Genomic DNA, 17,712 nt, shown 5'->3' on the forward strand with positions numbered 1-17,712 from the left:
TATTGTTTAGATCTCCAGTGGGAATTATGATGCAGTATGGCACATTTCCTTATGATCCAAATGTCAATCAAATCGTGTTAATCTGTGAAAACATTTTTGTTTCTTCCTTTTCATTATTTATGTTTTTCTTTGTGTTTATTTTGTCCTTTATACATGAATTATTATTATTATTATTATTATTATTATTATCATCACTTGCACCATGGGGTGGAGGGTGGGCTTGAATTTTATCAAATAAAACACCAAATGAATAAAGAAATATAAAAAAAAAATTGAATTATGCTACAGTGTACAACACAATATAAGAATAATACATATGTGCATCATATGTTGGATACATTCAAGACTGGTGTTGGTATGAATAAATTAGGATGCAATGCAATGCAACTAACTTTACAGACAGTGTGGCCTTCAGAGTTTTATGAATTCACACGCGTGACGGCGCGGCCGAAATGGTAGTAAGCACCGCGGGAGCGCGCACGTACGCTGCCAGGCAGCACGTCATGTGTGTCTGCTGCTTTCGAGTATAAGCTGGCTGTGGCGAGCCCGGACCACGGCCACTCCTCTGACTCTCACACACTGACCCTCACACACTCTCAGTCAGGTGTGTGTGTGGCCGGCAGCACATACCTCCGCAGCAGCTTGGACTCCTCCTGCAGCGTTTGAATTTATTTTTATTTTTGATATATTTTTTATACAGAAAAAATACCGCCATTATGTTGTGGACGGCGAGTCAAGTCTTAAGGAAATTCTCCACCTCCTCCGTGAGTAACGCTGCCTCTGCTGCAGCACACAATGAGCACTGCATGTCATACTACTGTTGCATACATACATGTCAGCTCGCGGTGACGGGAGGTAGACTGAGCAAGGCTCGACACCGATCAGTGAAGCCGAGTTCATGTCCAGGTCCTCACAAGTCACCGTGCTTCCATATTTTCAGAACAATCATGGTGTATCTGTGCTAGATTGCCACGTTACGTCCCCTCCTGTCTCTCTCCCTCTCTCTCTCCTGCCCCCTCATCTCTCTCCCTCTCTCTCTCCTCTGCGCTCTCCCTCTCTGTCTGTACGCTACTGTACAAGATCTGGAGGAGTTGCATCAGCATATGAGCTCCACACTCAGGGGCTTACTGTAGATCCGATCCTGCAGGCAGCTCACAGGAAGCAGGCTGTGCACCATTCATGCATAGGGATTTGCTGTCTTTTGCACTGTGATTTCTAAGTGCGCTGTTTCACTGCAGAAAGTTGCTTTGAATAACAGCTTTAAAGAAAACAAAAAGTTTATTTTGAATGCATCAGGAAGCACATTGCAAAACGCACTGTTCTAGTCCTGGACGGTGCCTCGTGAGCTTGACAGGAGCGTTCATTACAGCAACCTGAGACCTCCCTGCACACATGTGCTGCTGCAGTCAGATGGGAGGGGGCTGCCGTAACTTCTCCCTCTGTGGTTTAGGGCTGTGTTCTCTGTCAGCCAATAGCTTCTCTTAGAGTTGGCTTTGACCAACAGGGAGATTTAATGAGTGTTGGGTCAGGGGTGGATGTAGTGATTTGGGGGTCCAGGGAAAAGGCAAGCATGGGGCCCCCTGAATCCCACAAAAGCTGTTTTCAACTAATACATTATTTTTTTTTTATACAAATGTCTGACAATATAATTTATTAGTTGATGATTAGATGAGAAAGTGTTGACTATTTTGGTAATTGATTAGTTTATTAACCCTTAGGGCCCCCCTATGCATACTTGTAATGCTCTGTGCACAAATTGCAATTTTCAAAATCAAGCTGGTTTGTTTTTTAATGATGACACTATGTTTTTTGAATAAAAAATACAAACTGTAATGTAATGTAATGTAATGTAATGCATGTAGTAAATTCTTTTTTAATTTACTACATGCTTGGTAGATTTTTTAATTATCACAGCCTGGGATATGTCAGTGATTATCAGAAACATTGATTTTCTATACATACTCACACTCATATTGCTCTGCACACTAAATGCACTTTAAAAAACCAGGCTATGAAAATTGTTATACATTAATATGATTTTTCTACTTTAATTGCGTTTATTTTTTTAATTGACATCAGTCCTAATCATAATTTTTAGACATTTTCAGAATGTTTACCCTTTAAATGCCAGGTTTTTGTCATGATGGCACTATGTTTTTAGATGAAAAAAACAAACAAACAAACCAGAAAATGAATTATTTTCAATTTACTACTACTACTACTACTACTTTTTTTAAAAAAATTATCACAGCCTGGGATATGTTAGTGATTATCAGCAACATTGATTGTGACAGTGCACCTAGTGGAAATAGCATTTTTTTCTGGGCAAAAGCCCAGAATGACACCCAGAAATAATGCAATGCATGTTTTTATGCTTTGATGGCTGTGGGATCAAAAATGTCAGTTTGAATGAGTGTCAATGGAGCATTTTTTGACCTTAACAGTGTGAATGTAACAATTTAGTTTCCACAATCTATTTTAGACTTATTGTAGGAGCTGAGCTGGAAATTCCAACATTAAACAAAAAAAGCTAAATTATTTAAAAAAAAAAAAAAGAAGGATAAAAAGCATGTAAAATGTGCGAAACCTTGGTTTTAGGTTTTAACATATGAACATTTTGCTGTGTGGATTTACTCTTTGTCAGTTAAACAGGAACTTAGTAATCAGGGCTCCAATGGTCATTGAAGGTCGTGGAATTTCACAATAACATTTTTCCAGGCCTATAAAAGTAATTGAATTAGTAAAAATTAATGAAAGTCCAGTGAGTGTCCAGTGAAATTGTCACAGTAATCTTTAGTGGATTGCCATCCACATCATGTAATATAAGGACAAATTAATTTTCCGTAGCTGTTGACGTAATGTAGCTCTAATATGTGCCACTGGGCCTCATGCAGAAACATTTTTACACATTTCTCATTTTTTTCTCTTAATTTTCTGGTAATATAAAATATAAGAGAAGTCAACTCCAGATGCACCAAACGTTCTTTACCATCCAAATCTGCTCAATAATGAATCCCACTGATCATAAGACACCTGTCAGCACAGGTAACACCCCTTAAACACCATATAAGGGCAGGGTTTGTGCCGTATGCAAAGAATCTGAAACATGAACAAGACTGGAGACTTGACACCAAAAAATACTGTAAGAAGAAAAGCTTCTGTTAAATAAACTTAAACAAAAGTAATGTGATTTCTTTCTTCTGTCAGTACCGGTGCTACAGGAAAATCAAGAACTCAGCACTGGCAAAACATTTACTGTCTGCCGTCTGAGTCTGCAGCAGGAAGTATTTAGATCCTTTACTTAATCTAAGCCAACATTTAAGTACTAATACAACACTGTAAAACTACTTTCTAACTAGTAATAGCACTGCATTAAAAAAATACTCTATTTGTGTAAGATTAGTGAAGGAAAATGTATTGAAAAAGTAGAGGTACACATGGAAAAATGTGCAAATAAAGTTAAAAAAAATCGAATAATTTGAATAATTTAAAGGAAAAGCAGCCTCATACATTATGAGGTATTTATGAGAAACTGTAACCATGAAATGTTTTTGGATGAAAAATTACTCATACAATTATACAGAATAGTTGTCAATTAATTTTGTAATTGATGGACAGATGGTTTCATTTGTATATTTTTATATAGTTTGTGCATTATATAGTTTGTAAAGTAGTTGGCCCTTTAAGAGTTTTGCCTTGTGGGGCCCCTCTCCCTTCTGGCCCCTGTGGCCCCCTGGTGCTAATGACACAGTGTCTCCTGCAGTGGCCTGTTGATAAGACCACCTCTGCACTGTGTTTTCTGTTACCAGTTGCATAACATCTATGAAACTAACAAGGTCAGTAGAGACTGTGGGAAATCCTCTTGTACAGAGCCAAAGCTCACAGAGATCCAGTATCAGAGTTCTGTAGTTTGAATGAAACAAAGTGCAGATGAGTATTTCAGCTTTTCCAGCACTGCACAGTGACAAGGTGAAACTGAAACTAACCTGTTTGTGTTTGTTATTGTTGTAGAATTATTACCAGAATAAGCTGAAACTAGCCATCATTGGCCAGAGCCTGTTCGGCCAGGAGGTGTACAGCAACCTGAGGAAGCAGGGTCACAAGGTGGTGGGCGTGTTCACAGTCCCCGACAAGGATGGCAAGGCCGACCCCCTGGGTGAGTTAACCCTCTCCTCTCTTACCTGTCACTCAGTCTGTTTCTGTATCTTAAAACAAAACAAATGCTGGGTGAAGGGGGTAAAGTGGGCCCTTCCCTACTTACAGGATCTCTATTTCCGGCCCCTCTGCTCTGACCACACCCATCTTTGAACTCAGCCTTCATTGTTCTCTCACCAACACTCCTATAAAGTTTTGTGACTGCATCTTTCATTTTGCAACACTATCACAGTGTCAGAATCTGTCCACATAGACACAGACAGAGAAAAAGTGAAAACAATACCAACCTCAAGACATACAGTGTGTTTGCATGATGTTAGAAAAAGTTGATTTATTGTGTCAGTCTGACTAAAACTGGACTTTTAAAATTCATGTAAACATGTTAGTCCGTTTGAAACGGGTTGAAGTTGAATTTTTTGACCAACGCACCTAGATAATGTGGTTGGGGGTCGATTTAGGCCGGTTTCACATTGCACATGGAAACAGTGCAGGATCAGCTTAGAACCTTTTGTTTTTTATGTTGGCGCCCCTGTTAACAAATTAGAGCATCCCCACTGCCTGCATGAGCACCATCGGTCAGAAGTATCTCAGCTGCATCTCATCTGAGGCACATCTAGAGAAACAGTGGCTTGACAATTTTTTCCACATTCCACATGTGGTTGTCAACACAAATAGACAGTGATTATGGTGTTTTGATAGTTATATAACTCTATACTACCTTTTACTTCAGTTTCTTGCTGTCACAGAGATGAGGAAATACAAAGGTGTCTGTTTTACTCAAAACTGATGTGGAAATACAGAACTTATAACGGCAGGCAGCCCTGCAGAATCGTAGCATCCTGTCTGCGTACAATACGGCTCAACTGGACCTGAACTGGCCTAGGCGTTCTGCGCATGATCCATAGTCGCCGTGCCGGGCTTTGACATAGAAGATTATGAGCATAAATTCATAGAAAAAAAAGTAAGAAAAACAAAAGAAGAAGAAGGGTAGAAAACAAAAACAGGGCAAAGGTACCAAGTACAGCGCAGAGGTTGTACGAAATGTACAGTGCCGAAAAGTTATCCATGTTTTCACGTTTCTGCCTTGTTTGGTATGTGATGTAATAGGTCAACAGGAAGAAGGTCCAATAGCAACTAGCTGAAAAGAGGAATATCTCCTGCGGTGGAGGAGTCGGACATACTTCCATCAATAATTGGATTCTCCTGTGGTGCTGGACAATGACAGTAGTTTAATTAAAAGGCCTGATTGAGATAAAACCGTAGCTCCGCTCAACTGTGCATGTAAATGTACTGATTTTGGTGGTTGTTGATAACTCCTGGGTTACAACTAAAGTCTTTTAAAAGCTTTGTCAGGGCAAAGAGGAGGTCGACAGCAGTGAGAATTCCTGTACAACCAGATCAGAAACACTCATTGGCTGTGGATCGATATTAAATTGTATATTTATCAAATATAGATCTAGTGAACATGGGACTTTACAGCATATATTCCTCCATGTCCAGGGAGAAATATAAATAAACACAGTTAAGTGTTTTGTTTAATAAGACAGAAAATGTTGTCCGGGCCGGCCTGTGATAGTCTGTGTCCTGGGTCTTGTGTGGGTCATCACGGCCTGTGCTGTGGCTGAGGTAGATGCGTGTTGACTCTACAGTGCTCTTGGACAAAGGCAGGCATTTATCCTGCGTTAGCTGCGGGATAGTGGCTCCATTGTCTGTGTGGGGGAGGCCCTGTGTGGCCCTGAGATGCAGCTCGGAGGTGAAAAGTCTACAGTAGCGCGGCGCTCTTTGGTATGATGCAATCTTTCCAGGAAGCATCATCATCAGCTGTCACTTGCCCTTTTGACCTCTGCCTGTCTTCCTTTCCTCGGAGTATTTTCTCTCTGGTATTTAGCTTAGTCCTCTCTTTTTCTTTCTAGGCATAAACATATTCCTTTAGTACCCACTTAGGTTTTTCTGCAGGACTTTTCTGCATTATGTTTTCGGCTTGTAAGTACATCTGTCCAACTGTCCAACTGTCCATCCATCCATCTGTCTGTCCCATTTTAATGAACTTCACATCTCAAGAAGGCCTTGAGAGAACTCTCAATTTGGTATAAATGTCCACTTGGACTCAGTGATGAACTAATTTAATTTTGGTGGTCATAGGTCAAAGGTCAAGGCCACTGTAACAATTTTTCTTCCATTCTTGTGAATGTGATACCGTAAGAACTACTTTAGGGAATTTCTTCAAATTTAATACAAGAAATTTGATTTTAGTTGTCAAAAGTCAAAGGTCAAGGTCATTGTGACCTTGTCTGTGTCATTCTTGTGAACTCAGTATCTCAAGAATGCCTGGTGGGAGTTTCTTTTTAGAATTTAACACAAATATCCACTTGGTCTCAGGGTATTTATTAGATTTTGGTGGTCATAGGTCAAAAGTCAAGGTCATTGTAACCTTTTCTGTCTCATTCTTATGAACTTAATATCTCAAGAGCTACTTTACGGAATTTCTACAAATTTAGCAAAAACATCTGCCTGGATTTTAAGGATGAACTAATATATCTCAAGAATGCCTGGAGTTTCTTTTTAGAACTTGACACAAACATCCACTTGGCCTACAAGATGAACAGATGAGATTTTGGTCATCATAGGTAAAAAGACAAGATCACTGTAACCTTTTCTGTGTCATTCTTATGAACGTGATATCTCAAGAGCTACTTTAGGGAATTTCTTCACATTTAGCACAAACGTCCACCTGGACGCAATGAACAGATTAGATTTAGGTGGTCAAAGGTCAAGGTCATTGTGATCTTGTTCCTCTCATTGTCATTACGCAGTGTCTCAGCACCTTGAGGTATTTTATTCAATTTTGGCACAAACATCTACTTTGACTGAAGCATAAACTTAATACATTTTGGTGGTCATAGGTTCATATTCCACAATGTTGAATAGAGCTCCAACCATAAAGCCCAACTTCTACAATGCACACAATTTCTGCTCTACATATTAAATCAGTCAACTCTTCTCTTTCAGCGGTGGCAGCAGAGAAGGACGGGACGCCGGTGTTCAAGTTCCCACGGTGGAGGGTCAAGGGGAAGCCCATTCCAGAGGTGGTTGAAGCCTACAAGGCAGTGGGTGCCGAGCTCAACGTCATGCCCTTCTGCTCACAGTTTATCCCAATGAACATCATTGACAACCCCAAGCATGGCTCCATCATCTACCACCCCTCCATCCTGCCCCTGCACAGAGGAGCCTCCGCCATCAACTGGTGAGGAAGAGGAGGGAGGGTGGAAGTTGCGGGTTATGTTATCTTTTTTGTTGCGTTTAGTAGGAATGTGTTTCAGAGATAGTGGTCAAGCAAATCAAGTTGTTTGACTATGTAGCGAAAAATGCAACTAATGCCTAGTTTCGCAAAGACAAGGGATCTTGCAGGATCTTACACCAAACAATTGCGATTAGGGGAATTGGGCACAACTCTAGCAACACTCATTAATTTATTCAGACGAATTTTTCTGCGATTGTGCATTGTCTGTCCTTATGATGAGTAAACTGAACTACATGTACAGTGTAAGTCAGTGGAGTATGGTTTTAATGCACAGTCCCATCTCTGCGTGTGTTACTGCTCTGATGGTAAAAAAGGGGTTAATGTCGATTCTCAGGTGAAAGGCTATCACTGCTGTTACTTTGTTTTGGCCTGCAGCCCTTATAGATTCCCAGTAGTAAAGCAGTGACAACAGTGACATTGACATAACTCACATGATGACAGATTACACATTACGCTCAAACTAGGCGGGGAATATCAGAGTAGCAGCCGGGCACTTCCTGCCGAGTGTGGCAGCCAGCCAGGAGACATGACACACATTTAATATATTAACTGACAGCTGCAGAGACTTGGAAATGTAGCAGCCAATCAGGGACATTCATCATATGGCATGTGGTAATTAAAGCTTGTTAACAGAAGGAATAAATGAAATCGGTTTTATTGTGTCACGCCAATGACTCTATATAAAGATGGACAACAAGTCTTTACTTCCTCCTACTGTGAAAAATGAAGCCAAAATATCTCAGATATGAGATAATTTGGAGCTACAGTCTGTGCAGCAGCGATGTCCATGGTATTACGTTCCCGCCCACGCACTCGCCCGACCAATAACATGCAATGCCACTGATTGTGAGCTCACAGACACGCAGCTGTCAATCATGATGTCAACCCCCCTTTTTATAGCATCAAATTATCACTAAAGCCAAACTTATCAGAAAAACGATCACTTGAACAAACACCAGTGTGGTGTTTGTTCAAGTGATCTAAAATGTTAGAAGTGACCAATCACAGCTGATCAGATGGATGGATAAGAGGAACAGCTGCTGCAGTGGCGAAGAACTACAAACTTTTAGACCCAGCGCAATAAACCGTTTCACAATCAATGCAGCTGGCGTTCTGCTGCTTTCTGTGCCTAGAGTGTGCACCACACTGTGAGATTATGATGCTACAAATAAACAAATGCTATTTTTATTCTAATAGTGCTCCTTATGAATGTGCCAGTTTTAAAAATAGAAAATCAATATGTGGCAGCAGATGTTTCAGTCGTGGCAGGCTGCCATGCGTGGGAAACTCTATAGTGCAGTGTTGCAATGGAAAATAAAAAAACACAAAAACTTTAAATCTGATTTCTTTTAAAAACATGGGAGGAAGGTAATGAACAACTATAAGGGAAAACTGAAAAATGAGCAAGAAAAATTACCAGAAAATTGATTTTAAAAAAAAGTAAATGAATAAAGAACAAAAGAAAAGAAAAAAGTTTAAAACTAGGCAAACAAGACTTGTGTGCTTTAAAATTCTAATAATTTTTTAACATAATTTTGAATATGTAATGTATAATATAGATTTTTTTAAAACTAGCTTTGGTTCTTTTTTCTTTTAGATTCTTTTCTAAAAAATTTCCTAGCCTTTAAAAAATTACTTTTCCTAAATCTACTAATTTCTTGCAATGTGTGGAACGTTTCTTCCAGGTTCCACGTTGCCTTTTTCTCCATGTTTTTGAAAGAAATCAAGCTAATTTGCCTTGGATTCAAAGATTTAAATATTTGTGGAAGACATCTGAAAGAAGAGCAAGAAAAGTGATGTCTTCCTCGGTTTCAAAGGGTTATAAAGAATAAAATTATAAAAGTGAAATAAACCAAACAAAATCAAACAAATAACATCTAAAAGCCAAGCAGCTGCCCTAAAGCAACCTGTGAGTTTTGCGGGTCAGAGTAGCAGTAGAGGAGTGTTGCAGCTATCAGTGTGTAACGGGGGTTTAAACCAGTTCTAACCTCCTGGCGAGCCGCTTTTCTTATCTCTCACTCGGCCAGTCTGTGTGTTCCCCACCCTCACTATATCTCTATTCCAGGTCTCTCTTTGTGTTTCCACTGTGCGCCAGTCAATTGCTCCTTTTCTTTAACAGTAAAACCACTTATTACCATATTTCCTCCAAGACTGTGAGTTTTAGATTTTAAGATTTGCTGCTTTTCTAAATATCCCAATTTGTCCCAAATTGTGCCTCATGTACTTCCAGGATAAATTAAGCTGTTTGTCAGTGATGACATAACCACCAGCTGCTTAAAACACACATTGTAAGTCAGGAAGAGTTTTGGGAAAAATACTTATTTTTTCTTTCAAAGAGTTCGAAAAAATGTTGACACCATTCTCATGTAGCTGCAGTGATTCATTGCATAATCAATTAGTTGTCAACTACTAAATCACCAACTAATGTGAATATTGAGAATTGGTTTGAATAATTTTTAAAGAAAAACAAAGTCAAAATTCACTGATTCCAGCTTCTCAGACGTGAATATTTCCTGGTTTTAAGAACATGGTAGGCTTTTGGAACAGCCATTGTCGTTTTTCACCATTTTTGGACATTTTATAGACCAAATAATCAAGAAAATAATCGTCAGATACAGCAACAAAAGTAACTGTTAGTTGCAGTCGTTTCGTCCATTAAGGATTAATAAAGCCAGAGACAGGAGACAGTCAGCTTATTATTTTGACCAGGGGACAAACTGCTGGCTTAGGTCTGTCCAAAGTGCCCTGAACAGCTAATGTACCAATAAATAATACAACTACAAAAACACGTTTTTACATTTGTGTTTTCTATAAATCAGACAAATGAGATCAAACGTGTTACTGAGTTGTGGAGTAGGGGTTGACAGATTGTGTTTTTCAAGGCAAACATCTTGTAAAAGCATGGAAAACATTAAAACAGGAATAGTGTGTGATAAAATGAAAATATCTTGTAATAATGTAAAAAACATCTTATGTTTCACAAGAAAAGTACCTTGTAACATGAAAACATCTTGTTGTAACAAGTAACTTGAGTAACATGTTACTGATGGGGTTTTCTTTCTGGCCTTGCAGTTCAATGTTTCCGTACAGTATAACTTGAATCAGTAAAACAAATGTATTTTGACAGCCTTAATAAAACAGTGCTTAAAATTAGAGCCCAACCGATATATTGGTCAACAGATATTATTGGCCAATATGAGCCTTTCACACACATTGTTATTTATTCTTTACTTTTGTTTGTGTGTAATGTTCAATACATGAATTGTTGAATCGAAGTTCTTTGTTTAAGAAAGCAGCCTTTCGGAGTACTTTTGCACAGTCATATCGGTGCAAAATCAGTGCACAATCCACATAGAAATGATGCATTTTCATTCCAGCTCAACAATTTACTATATCCATCGCCATGTTGGTAATCGGTGAATTTTATTCCACTATAAAACCGGTATAAGTATTGTTCTCAAAAATCACATATTGGTTGGGCTCTACTTAAGATGTCCGAATATATTCTGTTGCATAATGAAAAGCAACAGTAGACAGCCTGTTTGTTTCAGTTTGATCAACATCAGTCAGCTTTTATCTTGTCTTTATCTGACTCTGTTCCGTTTGGCTCAGGTTTATGGCCTACTTTCTGTCCTGTATCTAAGTGTGTTTCGGCAGCGCTCCAAGGTTGGCTCACTGTCCTGTGTGTGTGTGTGTGTGTGTGTGTGTGTGTGTGTGTGTGTGTGTGTGTGTGTGTGTGTGTGTGTGTGTGTGTGTGTGTGTGTGTGTGTGTGTGTGTGTGTGTGTGTGTGTGTGTGTGTGTGTGTGTCACCAGGACCCTGATCCATGGCGATAAGAAAGCTGGATTCTCTGTGTTCTGGGCTGATGATGGACTGGACACCGGACCCATCCTGCTGCAGAGGGAGTGTGAGGTGGAACCCAACGACACCGTGGACACACTCTACAACCGCTTCCTCTTCCCAGAGGGCATCAAGGCTATGGTAACCACCTGGGGTTCATAACCCTAACCCCTTTTTATATATAAAAACTTAGGCATCATGCTCAAACTCCTGTTTCAGGTGGAGTCGGTGCAGCTCATTGCTGATGGAAAAGCCCCTCAAATTCCCCAGACGGAGGAAGGAGCGAGCTACGAAGGCATTCAGAAAAAGTCTAACGCCAAGGTAAGCGCTGCAGATAGCAGGTCAAGGTCACAAATACTATCATGTGATATGAAAATGCTGCGGCCTGTTTACGTTCATGCAGGCTGGAGCACCAGCTGGCCAAAGTGTGGAACTGCCTCAGAGTGTATTTGCCACTTGATGCACTGTCACTGCTTTCAGTGGCTGGTTAAAAAGGCGTTTCAGAGTGATGGGTCAGTGGAATGTAGATATGGCTTTTAAAAGCTGCTTTCATTTAGATGTAATTTCTTGTTGGCAAAGTACGAGGCGTTAATGAATCTAAAAGATTGATGGATAAATAAGTAGGAAGCAGCTTCTCACTTTGAGCCCACTGTTGCTGGTATCTGACACATTAAAGGGACAGTTCATTAAAAAATCAAAATAACATGTTTTTCCTCTTACCCACAGAGTTGTTTATCAATCTAGATAGTTTTGGTGTGAGTTGCTGGGCCATCGTATGCCATAAACCGCAGGGAATTATCAGGAAGGTGTAAGAGCAGTGAAATATTACATTTCCTACTATGGCTGAAAGAAGGCAATGAGCAACGAAAGAAAAAAAAATTGCGAGAAATAAAAGAAGAAGAAGAAGAAAAAAAACATCAACAAGAAAATAACGTGGAAGAAGTTACTAATTTTTTTAAAATAATTCTGTGACATAATTTAAAACACAAAAGTACAAGAAAATGACTTCAAATCATTTAAAAACTGAAAAGAAAAAAGAAAAGTAAAAGACAGTTAAAAAGAGGAAATGACTTGAAAAAGGTGCTTAAAAAATCATTATAATTTTGTGACATAATTTAAAATATATAATTATGATAATTCTAAACGCCGTTTTCCAGAGCTTTTTAAAATCTTTTGCTAAATCTACTTTCTTACTACTTTCGTGTAATTTGTGGAGCGTTCTTTATCAAATTGCTCATTAATGTTTTCCCCATGTTTTTGTAAGAAATCGCACCAATTTATTCAAAGCGCAAAGGGTTAAATATTTGTGAAAGGCGTCTGAAAGCAGCACGAGAAAAGTGATGTCACTCCAGGTTTGAAAGGGTTAAATAATTAGTTTTGAATTAAATTGTGGGGTCGGTTGTACTGCAGTGAACTGCAAGTGTCATTCCATCAAACACTGATGGCTGGCTCATCAGACTGAAAGCATCACAGAGCTGCAGCTCACACAGCATTAAAAATACATTCATCTCCTAGTTTTTCTTTTCACCTGTTTTCAAAGATGATAAAAAGTAAATTGCAAAAATGAGCCTTACAAATCTTTTTTTCCATTTGTTATTAAGTCATAAACACGGTAGAAAAGTCACTCGGAGAACCGTGTGGAAATGTACCGTCAGCTCAACACGTTGTTCAGGGCCAGATATGTAAGAGTGTGTGTCCGCCTGCTGTTTATCTGTCAGAGGTGGGGCTGATCTTTGCTGCTCTCTGATTTGTCACTGCGAGCCACGTTGCTGGCAGTGTGTGTGTGTGTGTGTGTGTGTGTGTGTGTGTGTGTGTGTGTGTGTGTGTGTGTGTGTGTGTGTGTGTGTGTGTGTGTGTGTGTGTGTGTGTGTGTGTGTGAGAATGTACTATTCTTAGTTCTTCCAGCATGTTTTTTTTTTTCCACGTGTGGCTCAGCTAGTGGCAGCCAGCTGCTGGGCTTCCCTCTCATTCTCAGAAATGTAGGCGATCCGGTCTGAAAGTGAATGTGAGCCGACGGCACGTTGACCCCACTGTCTCTCTGTCCTGCAGGTCAACCTAGCCCAGCCAGCCCAGGCCATCCACAACTGGATACGCGGCCATGACAAAGTACCCGGCGCCTGGACCGTCATTGATGGTCAGGTGTGTTTCCTGGAATACACGAGCCAAGAAAACACACACACACACACACACACACACACACACACACACACACACACACACACACACACACACACACACACACACGCACACACGCACACAAAGGTGGCTGTTGTAGAAGTATGGGTGGCTAGATCTAGATATTTTTGGCATGAACCAGATATTCAGTAACGTAAACGCTGTGTCAACAAGTCCTGGTATTGCTGGACTGTGGGCTTACAGTATAATGTCATCGGTTGAAAGTTCAAGAAAATAAGGTGAAAATTAGCACCAAAAAAGTGCTAAAAATGATCTGAACAAAGTGCTTAAAAATAATAATAATAATTCTGTGACATAATTTTAGATATATAATCAAAATAATTATAAATATGACTTGACTGTGGGTGTGAAAGGTTGTCTGTCTATATGTGTCGGCCCTGCGATAGTCTAGTCCGCACCCTTGTGAGGAAAAGCGGTTACAGACAATGAATGAATGAATAAATATACCTTTTCTTGACTTTGTTAATATAATTCAAAAATTATATTCAAAATGTACTAATTTCTTTCAATTTGTGGAACATTTCTTACCATGTTGTTAAAGACAGGACAAGTTAAGATAAATTACTAAAAATAAAAAAAAATAAAAATAAAATAAATGAAATAAAAAAGAAACAGAAAGAAATAAAAAAGAACAAAAGAAAAGAAAAAATGCTAACAAGGCTTGGAAAAAATGCTTAAAAATAATGCTCAATGTTGTTATTATTATTATTATTATTATTATTATTATTATTATTATTATTATAAATCTAGGTTTTTTCACTAGCTTTTTTTCTCTGTTTCATTTAGATTTTTCTTTAGATTTTTTTCTGTATCTTTTTAAAAAAATATTTTATGAATCTACTAATGACTTGTAATTTGTGGAACATTTCTTACCAAGTTGCTCAAGAAAAAAAGAAGAAATTACTAAAAATAAACAAGAACGTGACTAGTAAATGGTACATAAATAAATAATTGAATTAAAAAAATTTGAACAAAAAAAATTAGAAAATAACCTAAAAAAAGGCAAACAAAACTTGGAAAAAAGTGCTTTAAAATGTATAATAATTATGTAACAATATTTTAAATATTTCAGATGTATTTAAGATTTTTACCTAGGTTTTTTTTAAATTTCTAAATCCAATAATTTGTCTGTATGTTCTCCTTAGTCTGTCACCCTGTACGGCTCCTCCCTGTTGGGGGGGGTGGTGCCGGCCGGTCAACCCCTGGAGTTGGAGGGGGCGTCCCAGCCCGGCGTGGTTACCAAAAGTGGGCTCGTGCTGTATGGAACTGACGGGAAAGCTGTGAGTGTCTGTTTGTTGTGCAGCAGCTTTTAAGGCTGCATAGTTACTGAAACACAGCTTGTCATGAGTCACACGCAGTCTGTACGTTTACAAGATGCTAGAAAAAGTCATATTATTTTGTTTATTTTTCCCACGCATTTTCATGGACAAAGTTTTAAAACTTCTCCATGACCTTTCATGGACCCATCATTTTTTTTCCTCTTGCCCTGCTTGCTTGTAATTGTAATTCAGCTAGCTGGCACATATGAAGGGAATAGGGTAAAAAGGAAAGAAACATACGCACATGATGGGAGATAAACGTTGGTCAACATTGCATATTAGGGATGTCAACATCTACACGTGTAAACGGGTACACGGATAACAAATCATAACCGTTCAGAAAAATCAATAACCTTTTACACGTCATTTTTTCCTCTCCTCCTCCTCGTTCATTTCTCACCAATAGTATTTTTAGGGGTGATAATGTTGCCTGAAAGCTTAAGATAATAACATTAACTAACTATACACTTAAATGTTCCCACTAATGCAGTTATCCGCATACATAATAGATGCACAGGTGGCAATGTTACGTTGATATTAAAAAAAAAACGCAGCCACAGCCAGTGTCGTGTCACTTCAAGTTGACTCGGGGCCGCATGGACAACAAGCAACAAGCGATGAACAAGCGGAGCTTAAAAAAATATATTGTACAAAAGTGAGCAATAGTTAAAACAATGATTAAAAAAGAAGGTTAAACCTTTTCCAGCTTTCACTTGTACATTTTCTTGTCTGTCAAAATTGATGATTTTATTTTCAACTCATTTTACTTTCTGTCATAAGTAGGTCTAAGCCTTAAATGGTGAGATGGATTGCCTACTTTTTAAGTTCTGTTCGCTGAATAAACGTTTTTGTCCGATAACTAACTACTGGAATGGCTTTGATTTAATGAGATTAGGAGGTATTTGAATGGAGACAGAACCATCTAGTGGTTATATAGCGCAACTGCGATAGAAAAAGATCATAAATCGTGTAACCGGGTACACGTCGGTTAGAAGTCCTGTTTACACGTGTAGAAAAAATTGTAAACTTTGACACCCCTATTGCATATTAGTTATCAATAGCTTTGCAAGATAAATTTGCTGTTACATTACATTACCAGTAACAAGATTTCCCAAACTTTTGACTTTTACAGGGTTTCCATGACTGTGGAAACTCTTTGTGTTAGTCCATGTATAACTGGACTTTTAAAATACATGTAACATTAAGGGTGTAAATCACTGGTTTCATGATGATACAATATTATATTGATTCTTTGGACAATGATGCAATATTTGCTGATATCACAAAGTCTGTCACGATACGATATTGATTCAGTTTAGGGGGCAGGGATGGATATCTGCCAATATTATCTGTACATTTAACACAGTCAGTTACAGAGGAAGCTGCTACACGTTACTTTTGGCCTGAAAAGATAAAAACAACATATAAATAATTGAAAATAATTAAAACTGGTTCATTATGTTTAAAAACTTTTTCTGGAAAAAATGTTTTAATTTTAAGTCAGACCAGATTTTTTTTTTTAAAACTTCAGGGTTATCTGACTTGAAGACAAACTTCTCCCAACATCCTCAAATCCTGGATTATAGACACAATCAGACAATACAACTGTCTTTTGTAATTCATGTTTCCCTCACGTATACACAATGCTAATGTTGTTAGCATAAGCCTATGGCATTTTACATAACATACATTAGCTTAATGGCTAGCAAACTTTTCCTCTTCTTGTAACTTAACCACTTTACATTTACTAGCACGGATGAATTTCAACTTGCGTGTTTTTTTAGTCAAACACTTGAAACAGATTAGCTGTTTCTGTTAGAGGTTAGCAAAGTGAGATGCCCGGCAGTGATGTCGTGCTTCGTGGGTATGACATATTACATGTGCTCTGTCTGTTAACCCTGAGTTTCTCCGAAAACAAAACAATTCCACACTGATGATTTATCCCCGAGTAAATACCGTTCTCCTCATTGTCTTTCTCTTGTCTACTGGCCATCATTCACCTAACGCTGTGCGACACAGAATTTCAAAATAAAGGCGCATCCGAGAGAGGATGTTATGGATAGATGATTTCACTTTGCGTCGGTGATACATGATTGTTGCTCATTTAATCAAAACATCAGTGCAGATTGATGGATCATTACACCCCTACACTGTACTAGTTCATGTAAACATGTTTGTGTCACTGGAATCGTACTAAGTTGAATGTCTCAAAGTTGGACTAACACATCTAGATAATGCAGTTGACCCCAAAGTCAAACAGCATAAATTCGTAGAAGAAAGCCAAGAAAAACAAAAGAAGAAGAAGGGAAGAAAAATAACCAAGATGAAGGTTCCAATAAAAGTGTAGCGTGTGTATGAAATGTACAGCACCGAAAAGTTATCCATGTTTTCACCGTTGGACATGCAACCTGTTTGCCGCTTGCTAACTTGTTTGGTATGTGACGTAATAGGTCAACAGGAAGAAGGTCCAATAGCAACTAGCTGAAAGGGGACGTATCAACACCTACTTTTGAGGAGTCAGACATACTTCCATCAATAAATGGATTCTCCCCTGCTGCTTGTATACTGGGACAAGGACAATCCTCCAGTGAAATGGTCTAATGGAGCTATAATTGTGTGTGTTGTCCTCTCTGATCTCGTCTCTGTATATGTTTGATCCTTTGTGCTTTTGCTTTACAGCTCCTGGTGAAGAACCTGCAGTTTGAAGATGGGAAGATGATCCCTGCCTCTAAATACTTCTCCTCTGGGGAAAGCTCCAGTGTGGAGCTGACTGATGCTGAGAAGACGATGGCGGAGGAGATCCGGGTAAGTTAGCGGTGGTCGACAACATTGTTTAGCAGGACCCACACATGTTCATCTGGACTGTTTTTTTAATCTGGTGTTTGTCTCAAAAAGACTGTTG

General features: G+C 38.8%; 1 protein-coding gene across 1 annotated transcript in view; it reads left to right on the forward strand.

Annotated features, from left to right (window-relative positions):
• The first annotated feature begins 520 nt into the window (after positions 1–520).
• aldh1l2 (aldehyde dehydrogenase 1 family, member L2) overlaps positions 521–17,712 on the forward strand; it is a 33,091-nt gene continuing 15,899 nt past the window's right edge. Inside the window, exons 1-8 of the mRNA XM_042511508.2 lie at positions 521–764; positions 4,012–4,156; positions 7,165–7,399; positions 11,271–11,436; positions 11,515–11,616; positions 13,345–13,434; positions 14,637–14,771; positions 17,490–17,615. Of these exons, the coding sequence (XP_042367442.2) occupies positions 717–764; positions 4,012–4,156; positions 7,165–7,399; positions 11,271–11,436; positions 11,515–11,616; positions 13,345–13,434; positions 14,637–14,771; positions 17,490–17,615 (1,047 nt within the window). The 5' untranslated portion in view covers positions 521–716. The remainder of the gene's footprint in view (positions 765–4,011; positions 4,157–7,164; positions 7,400–11,270; positions 11,437–11,514; positions 11,617–13,344; positions 13,435–14,636; positions 14,772–17,489; positions 17,616–17,712) is intronic.

The sequence above is a fragment of the Plectropomus leopardus genome, chromosome 22 (genome assembly GCF_026936395.1).
Source record: "Plectropomus leopardus strain MGB_pleo_1.0 chromosome 22, ASM2693639v1, whole genome shotgun sequence".
NCBI lineage: Eukaryota > Metazoa > Chordata > Actinopteri > Perciformes > Serranidae > Plectropomus > Plectropomus leopardus.